The following is a 12,766-nucleotide window of genomic DNA, read 5'->3' as shown; positions in this document are numbered from 1 at the left end:
TTCCTTACATTATAATCTTTTGGGGTGTGTATGTAGTAATTAAATATGTATATTGATATTCACTCCCATTGTTATTGAAGGCATTTGAAACTTAAAAATAGCATAGAAGTTTCAGAATAAAGGATATTAATTTAGATTTATTTTTGTAATTATTATTGTTTGAATATGTGGGTTACCTAAAAATATGCATTTATTGAGGTTAGATTTTAATAATAAAAACCTCTCTTAAATGAATCCTGGTTTATGCACTTTGTGGGCTAAATGAATTAGGCTCTCAACTTTTATCTGAATCTATGGAGCTTGGATATAAATTGAAAAGATCACAGCTATGGGGAGAAGACCTACATTGCAAAGGCCTTTCTGCATAGATTATGAACATAACTCAATAATTTTTTCAAAACTGTGGTTATAATTGGACCCAATGGGGGTCTGTTTCTTTGATCAGATCACAGTAACTGTGACTTTACACTGGAAAATGTCACTACTGTGAAGGTTTATCACCTGTAGAGCTGGTCTTTCCTCTGATGCTGTGTTCATTTCTCATTAGCATTATTCAAAGTTTAGTTGTTAATTAGGTTGACAGTTCAATTACAATCATCTACAAGTGAAGTCAGGGCTACTTGCGTAAAGAAACAAAAATAACCCTTCTTGCATAGATATATGTGTGTATGTGTATATATGTGTGCATGTGTTTTTGTGTATATGTGTGCATGTGTATGTATGTGTGTATATGTTTGCATATATATGTATGCACATATATACATAAAAGGAAAAATGACACTATTTTGTTATATGATAGTTTCATAAGGCTAAGAATATGCTCTGTTAAGTGAGCATTCTTTCCAAAATTTGTCTTACCAGTTTTATTTCTAAATAAAACAGAATTGTTACACAACATGCTTCCATTTTAAGCATTGATGAATATATATGAGAACCAATATTTTTAAATGTATAGAATATAGTTTACTATTTTGTGTGAAACGAACTGGTACAGTGAATTGGATGCATAGGAACATTTTATATCTCCTCCTCCTTAAATAATAAGAGTTTTCATCAGGAGTATGATCTCACTTAAAATTCTGTTCATAAATAATATGCATTTTCTAAAATACGTAACACTTGAAATTAAAAGATAGAAAAATGTATGAAAAATTAAAACAAACTTAAATACCTTTTAAAAATAAGCAAATTTTTAGATAAATTTTTCTTTGATTTAGAAACTTTAGTGTTTTAATCTGATTACTGGTTCATGAGACAGTGATATTGAACTCAAACCCATGTGGTAGTGGAAAAAACTGGACAGAACTAGGTTTAGATCCCAGCTTTGCCACTTATTAGCTACATAGTAAGGGCAAATGAATTCACATCTTTGTTCCTCTATTTCTTCATTCATAGATGGGAATATGAATGCTTTTCTTAGAACACTGTTGTGAATATTAAATGAGACAATGTATAACATTTGCATAAAATTCTCCACTCATGGTATAATTTCAATAACTTTATCTCCTCTCCCCTCTTCTTTATCTCATAATGACAAAAACTATTCAACAAATGACTGGAAAATTATGTATGCAAATGAGACTTCCAAAAATAAAATTAAATGGTAAGTGATCCTGGAGGACCTGTAACAAATAACGTTACATAGCAAAAACGAACAAAACCCAACCTGCTTCATCTCAAAACAAGTAGACACATGTTGTAATTGCTAAAAATCTGTAGAAATGTGGCTCACAAGCAGTTTATTGTAAAATAATTAAAGCTTATTTATGTCAAGAGGCCTTGGGAAAAAAAGAGAGCATAAACCAATTTGCATTAGCACGTTACTCTCCTCTCCTGCTTTCGTTTCAATTAACAGACCAGCAGGTGCTTTCTGCAGTTAAAAAGATAAGCTATCAGGGAGCAGGATGAATTTTTGGCTGACCTGAAGACACTGTGGTTTGCCTGCTGATTGGGTTCCTACCTCGCTGTACCAATTTCTGAGGTGTTAATTTAACTGTTCCTCTCTGTCATGCAGGTCTCGGCCTTGAAAAATAAACTGAAGAAGCAGTCTACAGCTACGGGTGATGGAGTAGCTAGGGCCTTTCTTAGAGCACAGGCTGCTTTGTTTGGATCCTACAGAGATGCACTGAGATACAAACCTGTAAGCGTTTTGTTTCATCACTGTTTTAATTTGCTTTTTTATGGTTCTTTGGAATGAGACAGAAAAAAAGAGACATCATTTTAATATTGCACCTTGAAAAATATCATGGAAATCTTTTAAGATCCAAAATATTATGTTTTAAAACATACATTTCATCTCCAATTTTTGACTTTTTATTTTTAGTTTTGTTTAGTACTCTTCCATTAGTATTTCCCAGAGTATTTGTGTCACCTTCTTAATACTCTAGAAGTGGAATACTTACTCCTTAACTAATGGAAAAATTGTATTACTGTAGTTTTTTGGGTTTTTTTTTTTTTTTTTTTTTTTTTTTGTTTGTTTTCTGAGATGGAGTCTTGCTCTGTCACCCAGGCTGGAGTGCAGTGGCCCGATCTCGGCTCACTGCAAGCTCCGCCTCCGGGGTTCATGCCATTCTCCTGCCTCAGCCTCCCGTGTAGCTGGGACTACAGGCGCCCGCCACTGCGCCCAACTAATTTTTCGTATTTTTAGTAGAGATGGGGTTTCACCATGTTAGCCAGGATGGTCTCGATTTCCTGACCTTGTGATCCGCCCCTCTCGGCCTCCCAAAGTGCTGGGATTACAGGCATGAGCCACCGCGCCCAGCCTGTATTACTGTATGTTAAAACACTTACCTGATCTTGTTAAGATCCTTAAGAAATTCATAAAACAATTGGGCTTATTAGATTAATGTGTTTAGAAATGACAGGTACAAAGTGATACTTAAGAAAAATAGAACTTGAAGATTTTACAATATTTGGAAATTTGTTGTCTTTGTAATTCATGACCCTTTGCTAAGCTGGGTTTATCTCTTTAGCATATCTTAGCTCATTTTCTCATTCTTTCTGTTTTAATACCCTAATTATTATTGTGTAGAATTATAGCCAAGTTTTTAAGAGTATCCAAAAAGGTGCAAGTCAAAATACATTTGTTGGTTAGATTATGTTAGGCTGATTTTACAGAAATTATTAGACTATTCTTCCTTCACTGGGTGAGTAAGTTGTAAGAGATAAAAACATTGATTTAGTAATAAGAAGACCTGATATCTAATAGGAGTTGTTACTATGCTGCATAACCTTGACCTGTCTCCTTATTCTCTCTAGATTTTGATCTTCATATTTGTAAAATGAGAATTCTTATACCTTCCCGCTCTATCTTTCAAGGTGGTGTTAAACTCAGTTGTAAACTATGAAGCACTAAACAAATGTGAAGGGGTTATATCTTCTCTAAACTGACTTCTGAATTAGTGGTTCCCACTCAAGTGATCCTTATAGCTCTAAAAGGTCATCCAGTTATTGGAAGGATTCCTTAAATGCATGGGGAAATCAGCTGCTGTTTCTATAAGTGTGTTTGTCTAGTTTACATGCTAATCTTTTTGAGACGTGTATATTTTTAAAGCATTATATAATTCATAGTACTCTACAGAGTATACATATCTCACATGGGGGAGTCTTAAAAAATTGCTCATAGTTATAAGGGTCACATTCTTTAAAAGACTGGAAACCAATAATCTATGCTACAGTAGAGCATATTCATATTTCAATTGTTCAACATCAGTAAAAACATAAAAATGAGTTTGAAACACAAAATTAGTGATTGATTCTGGTTATGTCAAATTTTTAAAATAGGGATTGATTTCAAGTTTACAGTACAGGATCGAAAGTTAAAAATATCACTTTGCTTGAATTTTGACATATTTAAGTACATATTCATCTTTATAAACTAAACGTCATTTTTATTTTAAAATTGTTGAGTACTTCAGATTTGAAGAAAGGAGCAAATTGAAGTGAGAACATTTTCTTCAATGATTTAAACTATCAGTGTGTTGGGTACTGAGTGAAATTAATAAAATATCCCATCTTTAATATTAGTTACTATAGATTTCACTGTTGAATTTTATCACGCTTTAAGCTTCATTGAGCAGATAGGAGTATAAGATTTCAGTGACTAACTTTTTTTAAAAAACTATCGTGAAAGCCAGATTGTTAATATCTGTGAAAAATGTTTAATTTTGTCTTAGAGTATCTTTCTTGTTTATTGATCACATTTTGTTATAAATTTATTTGTTTAGTTGCCTACATTTTTTTCTTTTTACTTTTGATATTTTCTTGTTTTCATTTCTGCTGTTAGGATTTTTTAGGAGCTAAGTGGTAGTATTTTCATTTTCTATGCCTTTACATTTCTTCTGACTCAATCTTTGAATGAAAGCTTCCTTTTTAATGTATACTGAATGCATTTAGATGATTATTTTCCATTTATTTTCACAAGAAATAGCTTTTAAGGAAAATTATTTCTTTTTGTGCATAAACTGCTTTTTCAACCATTATCTTTATAAATTGCTTATATCATAATTTATTAAAAGTATATTAATTTTTTGTTTTATAATTCTTTTGGTCATTGATATAATAGACCAATGTCTTCTCTCTTCACTTAGACCTTTTTTTAATATCAACCAAAAATATTTTATATCAATCAAATATATTTTGGTTGATATTTTAAAAAGGGCTAAGTGCAGAGAGAAGTTTCAAAAACATTTTTAAGGAGTATCCTGTAGCTATTATAGTACAATTGGAAAAGAAAAGATTACTCAGTAGCTGTTAATAATATGAATTATTGGCCAGGTGTGGTGGCTTACGTCTGTAATCCCAGCACTTTGCACTTTGGGAGACCGAGATGGGCGGATCACAAGGTCAGGAGATCGAGACCATCCTGGTTAACACGGTGAAACCCCGTCTCTACTAAAAATACAAAAAAATTAGCCAGGCGTGGTGGTGGGTACCTGTAGTCCCAGCTACTCCAGAGGCTGAGGCAGGAGAATGGCATGAACCTGGGAGGCGGAGCTTTCAGTGAGCCAAGATGGCGACACTGCACTCCAGCTTGGGCAACAGCAAGACTGGGTCTCAAAAAAAAAAAAAAAAAGAATTATTTTACTAGACATTACTTTTTAAAATTTTATGATTGTTTATACACATAAAAATAAACCATTATTTCCCTTACTTTTAACAGAATTAAACCTGTAGGGTAGACCAATGACTGATCAGTCTCAGGGGCCATCTCTTCACCTGGCATTCAAGGTCCTTACCATGGGCAGGCAGTCTGTTTTCCTTTTTTTCTAAACTTTGCCCTCACTTCAGAGAATTCTGCCCGTGACTTCAAATGTCCTAAGCTTCTCAGGCTTCCACACATTTACTTACAATGTTCTTTCTTCCTGGCAATGCTTTTCATCCCGACTTTTAATAGCCATCTAGTTCCTTCATGATCCTGGAAGCTGTAGTTTGTACTGACCCCTTCTTTCTCTGAATTAATTATACTTATTTTATTTAACACATTTCTTCAGCCTTATTTACATATTATTTGTTAATTACATTATTTTGACTGATATTCATAATTTTTGATCACTATGAAAACATTAACTGACCATTGAACACCCATTGGATGACAGGCATTGATAGGCTCTTTGGATAAGTGTTCTTGTTGAATTTTTACAAGCCTTCAAAATATTACCCTTTATATTTTAAAGATGAGGAAGATGATACTCACAGAATTTGAGTAAGCTCACTGTTTCTCTAGCTAGTGAATAGTGGGGCTTAGGTTTGAATCTGCTTTTTTCATGGTCCCTCTCTTGCTCTAGTGTGATGTATTTCTCTTCTACCTTGCCTCTGTTATGATATGATGCTTTTTTTGAGATAGAGTCTCACTCTGTCTCCCAGGCTGGAGTGCAGTGGTGCAATCTTGGCTCACAGAAAGCTCCGCCTCCCAGGTTCATGCCATTCTCCTGCTTCAGCCTCCCGAGTAGCTGAGACTACAGGTGTCCACCACCATGCCTGGCTAATTTTTGAATTTTTAGTAGAGACGGAGTTTCACCATGTTAGCCAGGATGGTCTTGATCTCCTGACCTCGTGATCCACCCGTCTCGGCCCCAAAGTGCTGGGATTACAGGCATGAGCCACCATGCCCAGCCATGATACACTTCTTAAGATATGTTTCAAGGATTCTAAGATGGCCAAATAGGAACAGCTCCAGTCTACATCTCCCAGCATGAGCGATGCAGAAGACGGCTGATTTCTGCATTTCCAACTGAGGTACTGGGTTCATCTCACTGGGGCTTGTGGGACAGTGGGTGCAGCCCATGAGCGTGAGTTGAAGCAGAGTGAGGCATCACCTCACCCGGGAAGCACAAGGGGTCAGGGAATTCCCCTTCCTAGACAAGGGAAGCTGTGACAGATGGCACCTGGAAAATTGGGTCACTCCCATCCTAATACTGCGTTTTTCCAATGGTCTTAGCAAACGACATACCAGGAGATTATATCCTGTGCCTGGCTCGGAGGGTCCCATGCCCACGGAGCCTTGCTCATTGCTAGCACAGCAGTCTGAGATACAACTGCAAGGCGGCAGCGAGGCTGAGAGAGGGGCACCCGCCATTGCTGAGGCTCTAGTAGGTAAACAGAGTGGCCAGGAAGCTTGAACTGGGTGGAGCCCACTGCAGCTCAAGGAGGCCTGCCTGTTTCTGTAGATTCAACATCTAGGGGCAAGGCATAGCTGAACAAAAGGCAGCAGAAACCTCTGCAGACTTAAATTTCCCTGTCTGACAGCTTTGAAGAGAGTAGTGGTTCTCCCAGCACGGAGTTTGAGATCTGAGAACGGACAGACTGCCTCCTCAAGTGGATCCCTGACCACCAAGTAGCCTAACTGGGAGGCACCACCCAGTAGGGGCAGACTGACATCTCACATGGCCGGGTACCCCACTGAGATGAAGCTTCCAGAGAAACGATCAGGCAGCAACATTTGATGTTCAGCAATATTCTCTGTTCTGCAGCCTCCGCTGCTGATACCCAAGCAAACAGGGTCTGGAGTAAACCTCCAGCAAACTCCAACAGACCTGCAGCTGAGGGTTCTGACTGTTAGAAGGAAAACTAACTAACAGAAAGGTCATCCACACTAAAACCCCATCTGTATGTCACCATCATCAAAGACCAAAGGTAGATAAAACCACAAAGATGGGGAAAAAAACAGAGCAGAAAAACTGAAAATTCTAAAATCCAGAGCGCCTCTCCTCTTCCAAAGAAACGCAGCTCCTTGCCAGCAAAGGAACAAAGCGGGATGGAGAATGACTTTGACTAGTTGAGAGAAGAAGGCTTCAGACAATCAAACTTCTCCAAGCTAAAGGAGGAAGTTCAAACCCATTGCAAGGAAGTTAAAACCTTGAAAAAAGATAAGACGAATGGCTGACTACAATAAACACTGTAGAGAAGACCTAAAATGACCTGATGGAGCTGAAAACCATGGCATGAGAACTTCGTGACGCATGCACAGTTGTATTCAGTAGCCGATTCGATCAACTGGAAGAAAGGGTATCAGTGATTGAAGATCAAATTAATGAAATGAAGTGAGAAGAAAAGTTTAGAGAAAAAAGAGTAAAAAGAAATGAACAAAGCCTCCAAGAAATATGGGACTATGTGAAAAGACCAAATCTATGTCTGATTGGTGTACCTGAAAGTGACAGGGAGAATGGAACCAAGTTGGAAAACACTCTGCAGGATGTTTTCCAGGAGAACTTCCCCAACCTAGCAAGGCAGGCCAACATTCAAATTCAGGAAATAGAGAGAATACCACAAAGATACTCCTCGAGAAGAGCAACTCCAAGACACATAATTGTCAGATTCACTAATGTTGAAATGAAGGAAAAAATGTCAGGGGCAGCCAGACAGAAAGACTGGATTACCCACAAAGGGAAGCCCCTTGGACTAACAGCAGATCTCTTGGCAGAAACTCTACGAGCCAGAAGAGAGTGGGGGCCAATATTCAACATTCTTAAAGAAAAGAATTTTTAATCCAGAATTTCATATCCAGCCAAACTAAGCTTCATAAGTGAAGGAGAAATAAAATCCTTTACAGACAAGCAAATGCTAAGAGATTTTGTCGACCACCAGGCCTGCCTTACAAGAGCTCCTGAAGGAAGCAATAAACATAGAAAGGAACAACCGGTACCAGACATTGCAAAAACATGCCAAATTGTAAAGACCGTCGACGCTAGGAAGAAGCTGCATCAACTAATGAGCAAAATAACCAGCTAACATCATAATGAGAGGATGAAATTCATACATAACAATATTAACCTTAAATGTAAATGGACTAAATGCTCCAATTAAAAGACACAGACTGGCAAATTGGATAAAGAGTCAAGATCCATCAGTGTGCTATATTCAGGAGACCCATCTCATGTGCAGACACACTTAGGCTCAAAGTAAAGGGATGGAGGAAGATCTGCCAAGCAAATGGGAAACAAAAAAAGGCAGGGGTTGCAATCCTAGTCTCTGGTAAAACGGACTTTAAACCAACAAAGATCAAAAGAGACGTGGCCATTACATAATGGTAAAGGGATCAATTCAACAGGAAGAGCTAACTATCCTAAATATAAATGCACCCAATACAGGAGAAACCAGATTCATAAAGCAAGTCCTTAGAGACCTACAAAGAGACTTAGACTCCCACACAATAATAATGGGAGACTTTAACACCCCCTGTCAACATTAGACAGATTAAGTAGACAGAAAGTTAAAAAGAATATCCAGGGATTGAACTCTGCTCTGCATCAAGCAGACCTGATAGATATCTACAGAACTCTCCAACCCAAATCAACAGAATATACATTCTTCTCAGTACCACATCGCACTTATTCCAAAATTGACCACGTAGTTGGAAGTAAAGCAGCCCACAGCAAATGTAAAAGAACAGAAATTACAACACACTGTCTCTCAGACCACAGTGCAATCAAACTAGAACTCAGGATTAAGAAACTCACTCAAAACCACTCAACTACATGGAAACTGAACAACCTGCTCCTGAATGACTACTAGGTACATATCGAAACGAAGGCAGAAATAAAGATGTTGTTTGAAACCAATGAGAACACAGACACAACATACCAGAATCTCTGGGACACATTTAAACCAGTGTGTAGAGGGAAATTTATAGTACTAAATGCCCACAAGAGAAAGCAGGAAAGATCTAAAATCGACACCCTAACGTCACAATTAAAAGATACTAGAGAAGCAAGAGAAAACACATTCAAAAGCTAGCAGAAGGCAAGAAATAACTAAGAACAGACTAGAACTGAAGGAGATAGAGACACAAAAAACCCTTGAAAAAATCCATGAATCCAGGATCTGGTTTTTTGAAAAGATCAGCAGCATGGTACTGGTACCAAAACAGAGATATAGACCAATGGAACAGAACAGAGCCCTCAGAAATAATACCACACATCTACCACCATCTGATCTTTGACAAATCTGACAAAACCAAGAAATGGGGAAAGGATTCCCTATTTAATAAATGGTGCTGGGAAAACTGGCTAGCCATAAGTAGAAAGCTGAAACTGGATCCCTTCCTTACACCTTATACAAAAATTAATTCAAGATGGATTAAAGAATTAAATGTTAGGCCTAAAACCATAAAAACCCTAGAAGAAAACCTAGGCAATACCATTCAGGACATTGGCATGGGCAAGGACTTCATGTCTAAAACACCAAAAGCAATAGCAACAAAAGCCATAATTGACAAATGGAATCTAATTAAACTAAAGAGCTTCTGCACAGCAAAAGAAACTACCGTCAGAGTGAACAGACAACCTACAGAATGGGAGAAGATTTTTGTAATCTATTCATCTGACAAAGGGCTAATATCCAGAATCTACAAAGAACTCAAACAAATTGACAAGAAAAAAGCAACCCCATCAAAAAGTGGGCAAATGATATGATGAACAGACACTTCTCAAAAGAAGACGTTTATGCAGTCAATAGACACATGAAAAAATGCTCATCATCACTGGCCAACGGAGAAATGCACATCAAAACCACACCATCTCACCATCTCACCATCTCACACCAGTTAGAATGGTGATCATTAAAACGTCAGGAAACAAAAGGTTCTGGAGAGGATGTGGAGAAATAGAACACTTTTACAATGTTGGTGGGACTGTTCACTAGTTCAACCATTGTGGAAAAGAGTGACGATTCCTCAAGGATCTGGAACTAGAAATACCATTTGACCCAGCCATCCCATTACTGGGTATATACCCAAAGGATTATAAATCATGCTGCTATAAAGACACACGCACACGTATGTTTATTGCGGCACTATTCACAATAGCAAAGACTTGGAACCAACCCAGATGTCCACCAGTGAGAGACTGGATTAAGAAAATGTGGCACATATACACCTTGGAATACTATGCAGCCACAAAAAAGGATGAGTTCATGTCCTTTGTAGGGACATGGATGAAGCTGGAAACCATCATTCCCAGCAATGTATGGCAAGGACAAAAAACTAAACACCGCATGTTCTCACTCATAGGTGGGAATTGAACAATGGGAACACTTGTACACAGGAAGGGGAACATCACACACTGGGGCCCGTCATAGAGTGGGGTGAGTGGGAAGGGATAGCATTAGGAAATATACCTAATGTAAACGACAAGTTAATGGATGCAGCACAGCAACATGGCACATGTATACATATGTAACAAACCTGCACATTGTGCACGTGTACCCTAGAACTTAAAGGAAAAAAAAAGTGAAAAAAAAAATGAATTAAATTTAACTAAAAAAAAAAAAAGGAAAAAGAAAAAAAGATATGTTTCCTGAACGTGCATTACTTCTAAATGAAGATACATGAAAGGCATTCAGTATTCACTAATGGAAAGACCAAGTTCAATACAAAGTCTTAGGAATTTTCTTCATGGAAACAGGTGGCATAGGCATCTCATAGTGGGTATATAAATTGGAGAAATGATTTGATATTTATGCTATTTCCATTTATGGTTTTGTTTACCTGGAGTAACTACTACTACTCAAACAGCTTCATCCTCTTCCCTTCAGTCTTCTAATTCTTCTCTTCCCTTCTTTGTCTTAATACTCTATACAGCAGGATTGAATATATTGTACTGAAAGGGAGTTTTGATTCGTCTGTTTTTCTCTTTCTGTAGAAAATCATCTAAAGTAAAAGTCAATGGCAAGATGTTTCATTGTATAAGAATATACTTCTTATTCTGTTTATTAGGATACATTATAGATATAATTTATGTTTATCAGATATATGTTGAGTGCAGCTATAATAGGCCCTCTCTGAAGCTTCTGGGCCAAAAAAATAATGTTAAGCATGTGCTCCCACCAGGAGCTTATAGTGACATAGGGTGATGCAGTCATTTCTTCTCTAGCAGTAGCAAAAAAAATGAACCTGAAAATGATAAAAGAACATTATCCTTCTCAATGTATGGGAAACAAGAAACCTGGGAGATAACTGTTGAATATATGCGTTTTTCTGGAGAGAGTATTCATGTCTTCCACCATGTTCTCAAAAAAGAATAAATCCAAAAAGGGTTAGGATTCACTCCCATAGAGGCAGCAGAACCAGTCATAAATGACCTTTCAGTCAGGAGAGTTTCAGCTTTATCTTAATGCACAGTATTTACAATTATTTATCATGGGAATGTAGTGCTTAGCATTGTGTATTAGAAAGACCACTTTCATGATGTTGTTCATGTTAGATCAAAGTTGAGCAAGACCAGGGGCAGGGAGACAGTTGTGGCTATCATGGTCTTATTGCAGAAGAGGAAGAAAGGACCTTTGTGAATATCCTGAAGGCTCAAATCTCAAAGACCTTAGGAAGGAAGACAGGAGTACTGGGGAACCAGAGGATGTGGATTATGAGAAAAATACCCTCCAGGATGATTTGCATATTCCTATACAGATGCTAAATACATATGCTAAATACTGCTAAAGAGTAATTTATTTTATACATTAAGTACTTAAAATGTCTAAGCTGGCAACCCTAAATTGTTGTTACTTACAATGCCTAGTCCACACTCTCTAAATGTTACGTTGGCATGATTGGCGAATAAATTGTACCCACCCTTAATTACAGAGAACAATATAAAACTCCTTAAAGTTGCTAGAAATTCAAATAAGGTAATGAATGTTTTACTCTTTTTTTTTTTTGGATTTTAGCCAACAGCAAGTTAGCCACTTTTTAAGAATTGAAAAATGTGAGATAAAATTAACGTACTAAATGAATGAAAGAAAAGTGGTAAGAGCACAAGACTCTGTAACCATACTGACTGGATTCATCCTCATTCTGTGACCAACTAGTTATATGACTTTGGGCAAATTAACCTATTAGTGCTTTGGTATTTGCATTTGTTAAAAAAAAAAAGTGATGATACTTCTTGGGTTGGCGTGTAGTAAATGCTGTTTATGTTGTCATTATTAAAAATAAAATATAGAATCAATAGACTTAGTAAGGAAAATCCCTTTAGCATAACCACAAACAAAGCATCTTTCCAGAAAGGAATACATTGCCTTAAACATGACAATACTTTAAAATGATTGTATTAAATAACTAAGAAATGGTCTTTAGTTATACCTCTGTGTATCACTTGTGTCACAAGCTATAAAAAAGTCACATTTTTGAATAATAGCTGATGTTGAAGAAATGTTTGTTTGAGTTAAAATATTGTTTAGTATATTCAAAGACATACTTGATTATCCTGTCTGAGAGCACAGAAGTAACACTCAAGTTTATTCGCTTTAATGCTTAAGGTGCTGTCATGTGTTT

General features: G+C 37.0%; 2 protein-coding genes across 31 annotated transcripts in view; one reads left to right on the top strand and one right to left on the bottom strand.

Annotated features, from left to right (window-relative positions):
- Window positions 1–12,766, bottom strand: part of CRB1 (crumbs cell polarity complex component 1) — a 500,591-nt gene that overhangs the window by 111,570 nt on the left and 376,255 nt on the right. The gene's annotated exons all lie outside the window — the stretch shown is intronic.
- DENND1B (DENN domain containing 1B) overlaps window positions 1–12,766 on the top strand; it is a 279,648-nt gene that overhangs the window by 182,510 nt on the left and 84,372 nt on the right. For 26 of the 29 annotated variants that reach the window (XR_012430982.1, XR_012430989.1, XR_012430990.1 and 23 more), the window contains one exon: window positions 2,015–2,140. The exons of 1 other annotated variant lie outside the window; for it this stretch is intronic. Coding sequence is in view for 23 of the 28 variants with exons in the window: in XM_074031769.1 (XP_073887870.1) it covers window positions 2,015–2,140 (126 nt within the window). In the remaining 5 variants the exon portion in view is untranslated. Of the gene's footprint in view, window positions 1–1,351; window positions 1,604–2,014; window positions 2,141–12,766 lie in introns of those variants that run through there. 2 more of the 29 variants (XM_074031778.1, XM_074031760.1) reach the window with 1 other exon arrangement.

This window comes from Macaca fascicularis, chromosome 1 (assembly GCF_037993035.2).
Source record: "Macaca fascicularis isolate 582-1 chromosome 1, T2T-MFA8v1.1".
Lineage (NCBI taxonomy): Eukaryota > Metazoa > Chordata > Mammalia > Primates > Cercopithecidae > Macaca > Macaca fascicularis.
This window is presented reverse-complemented; position numbering and strand designations above follow the sequence as displayed.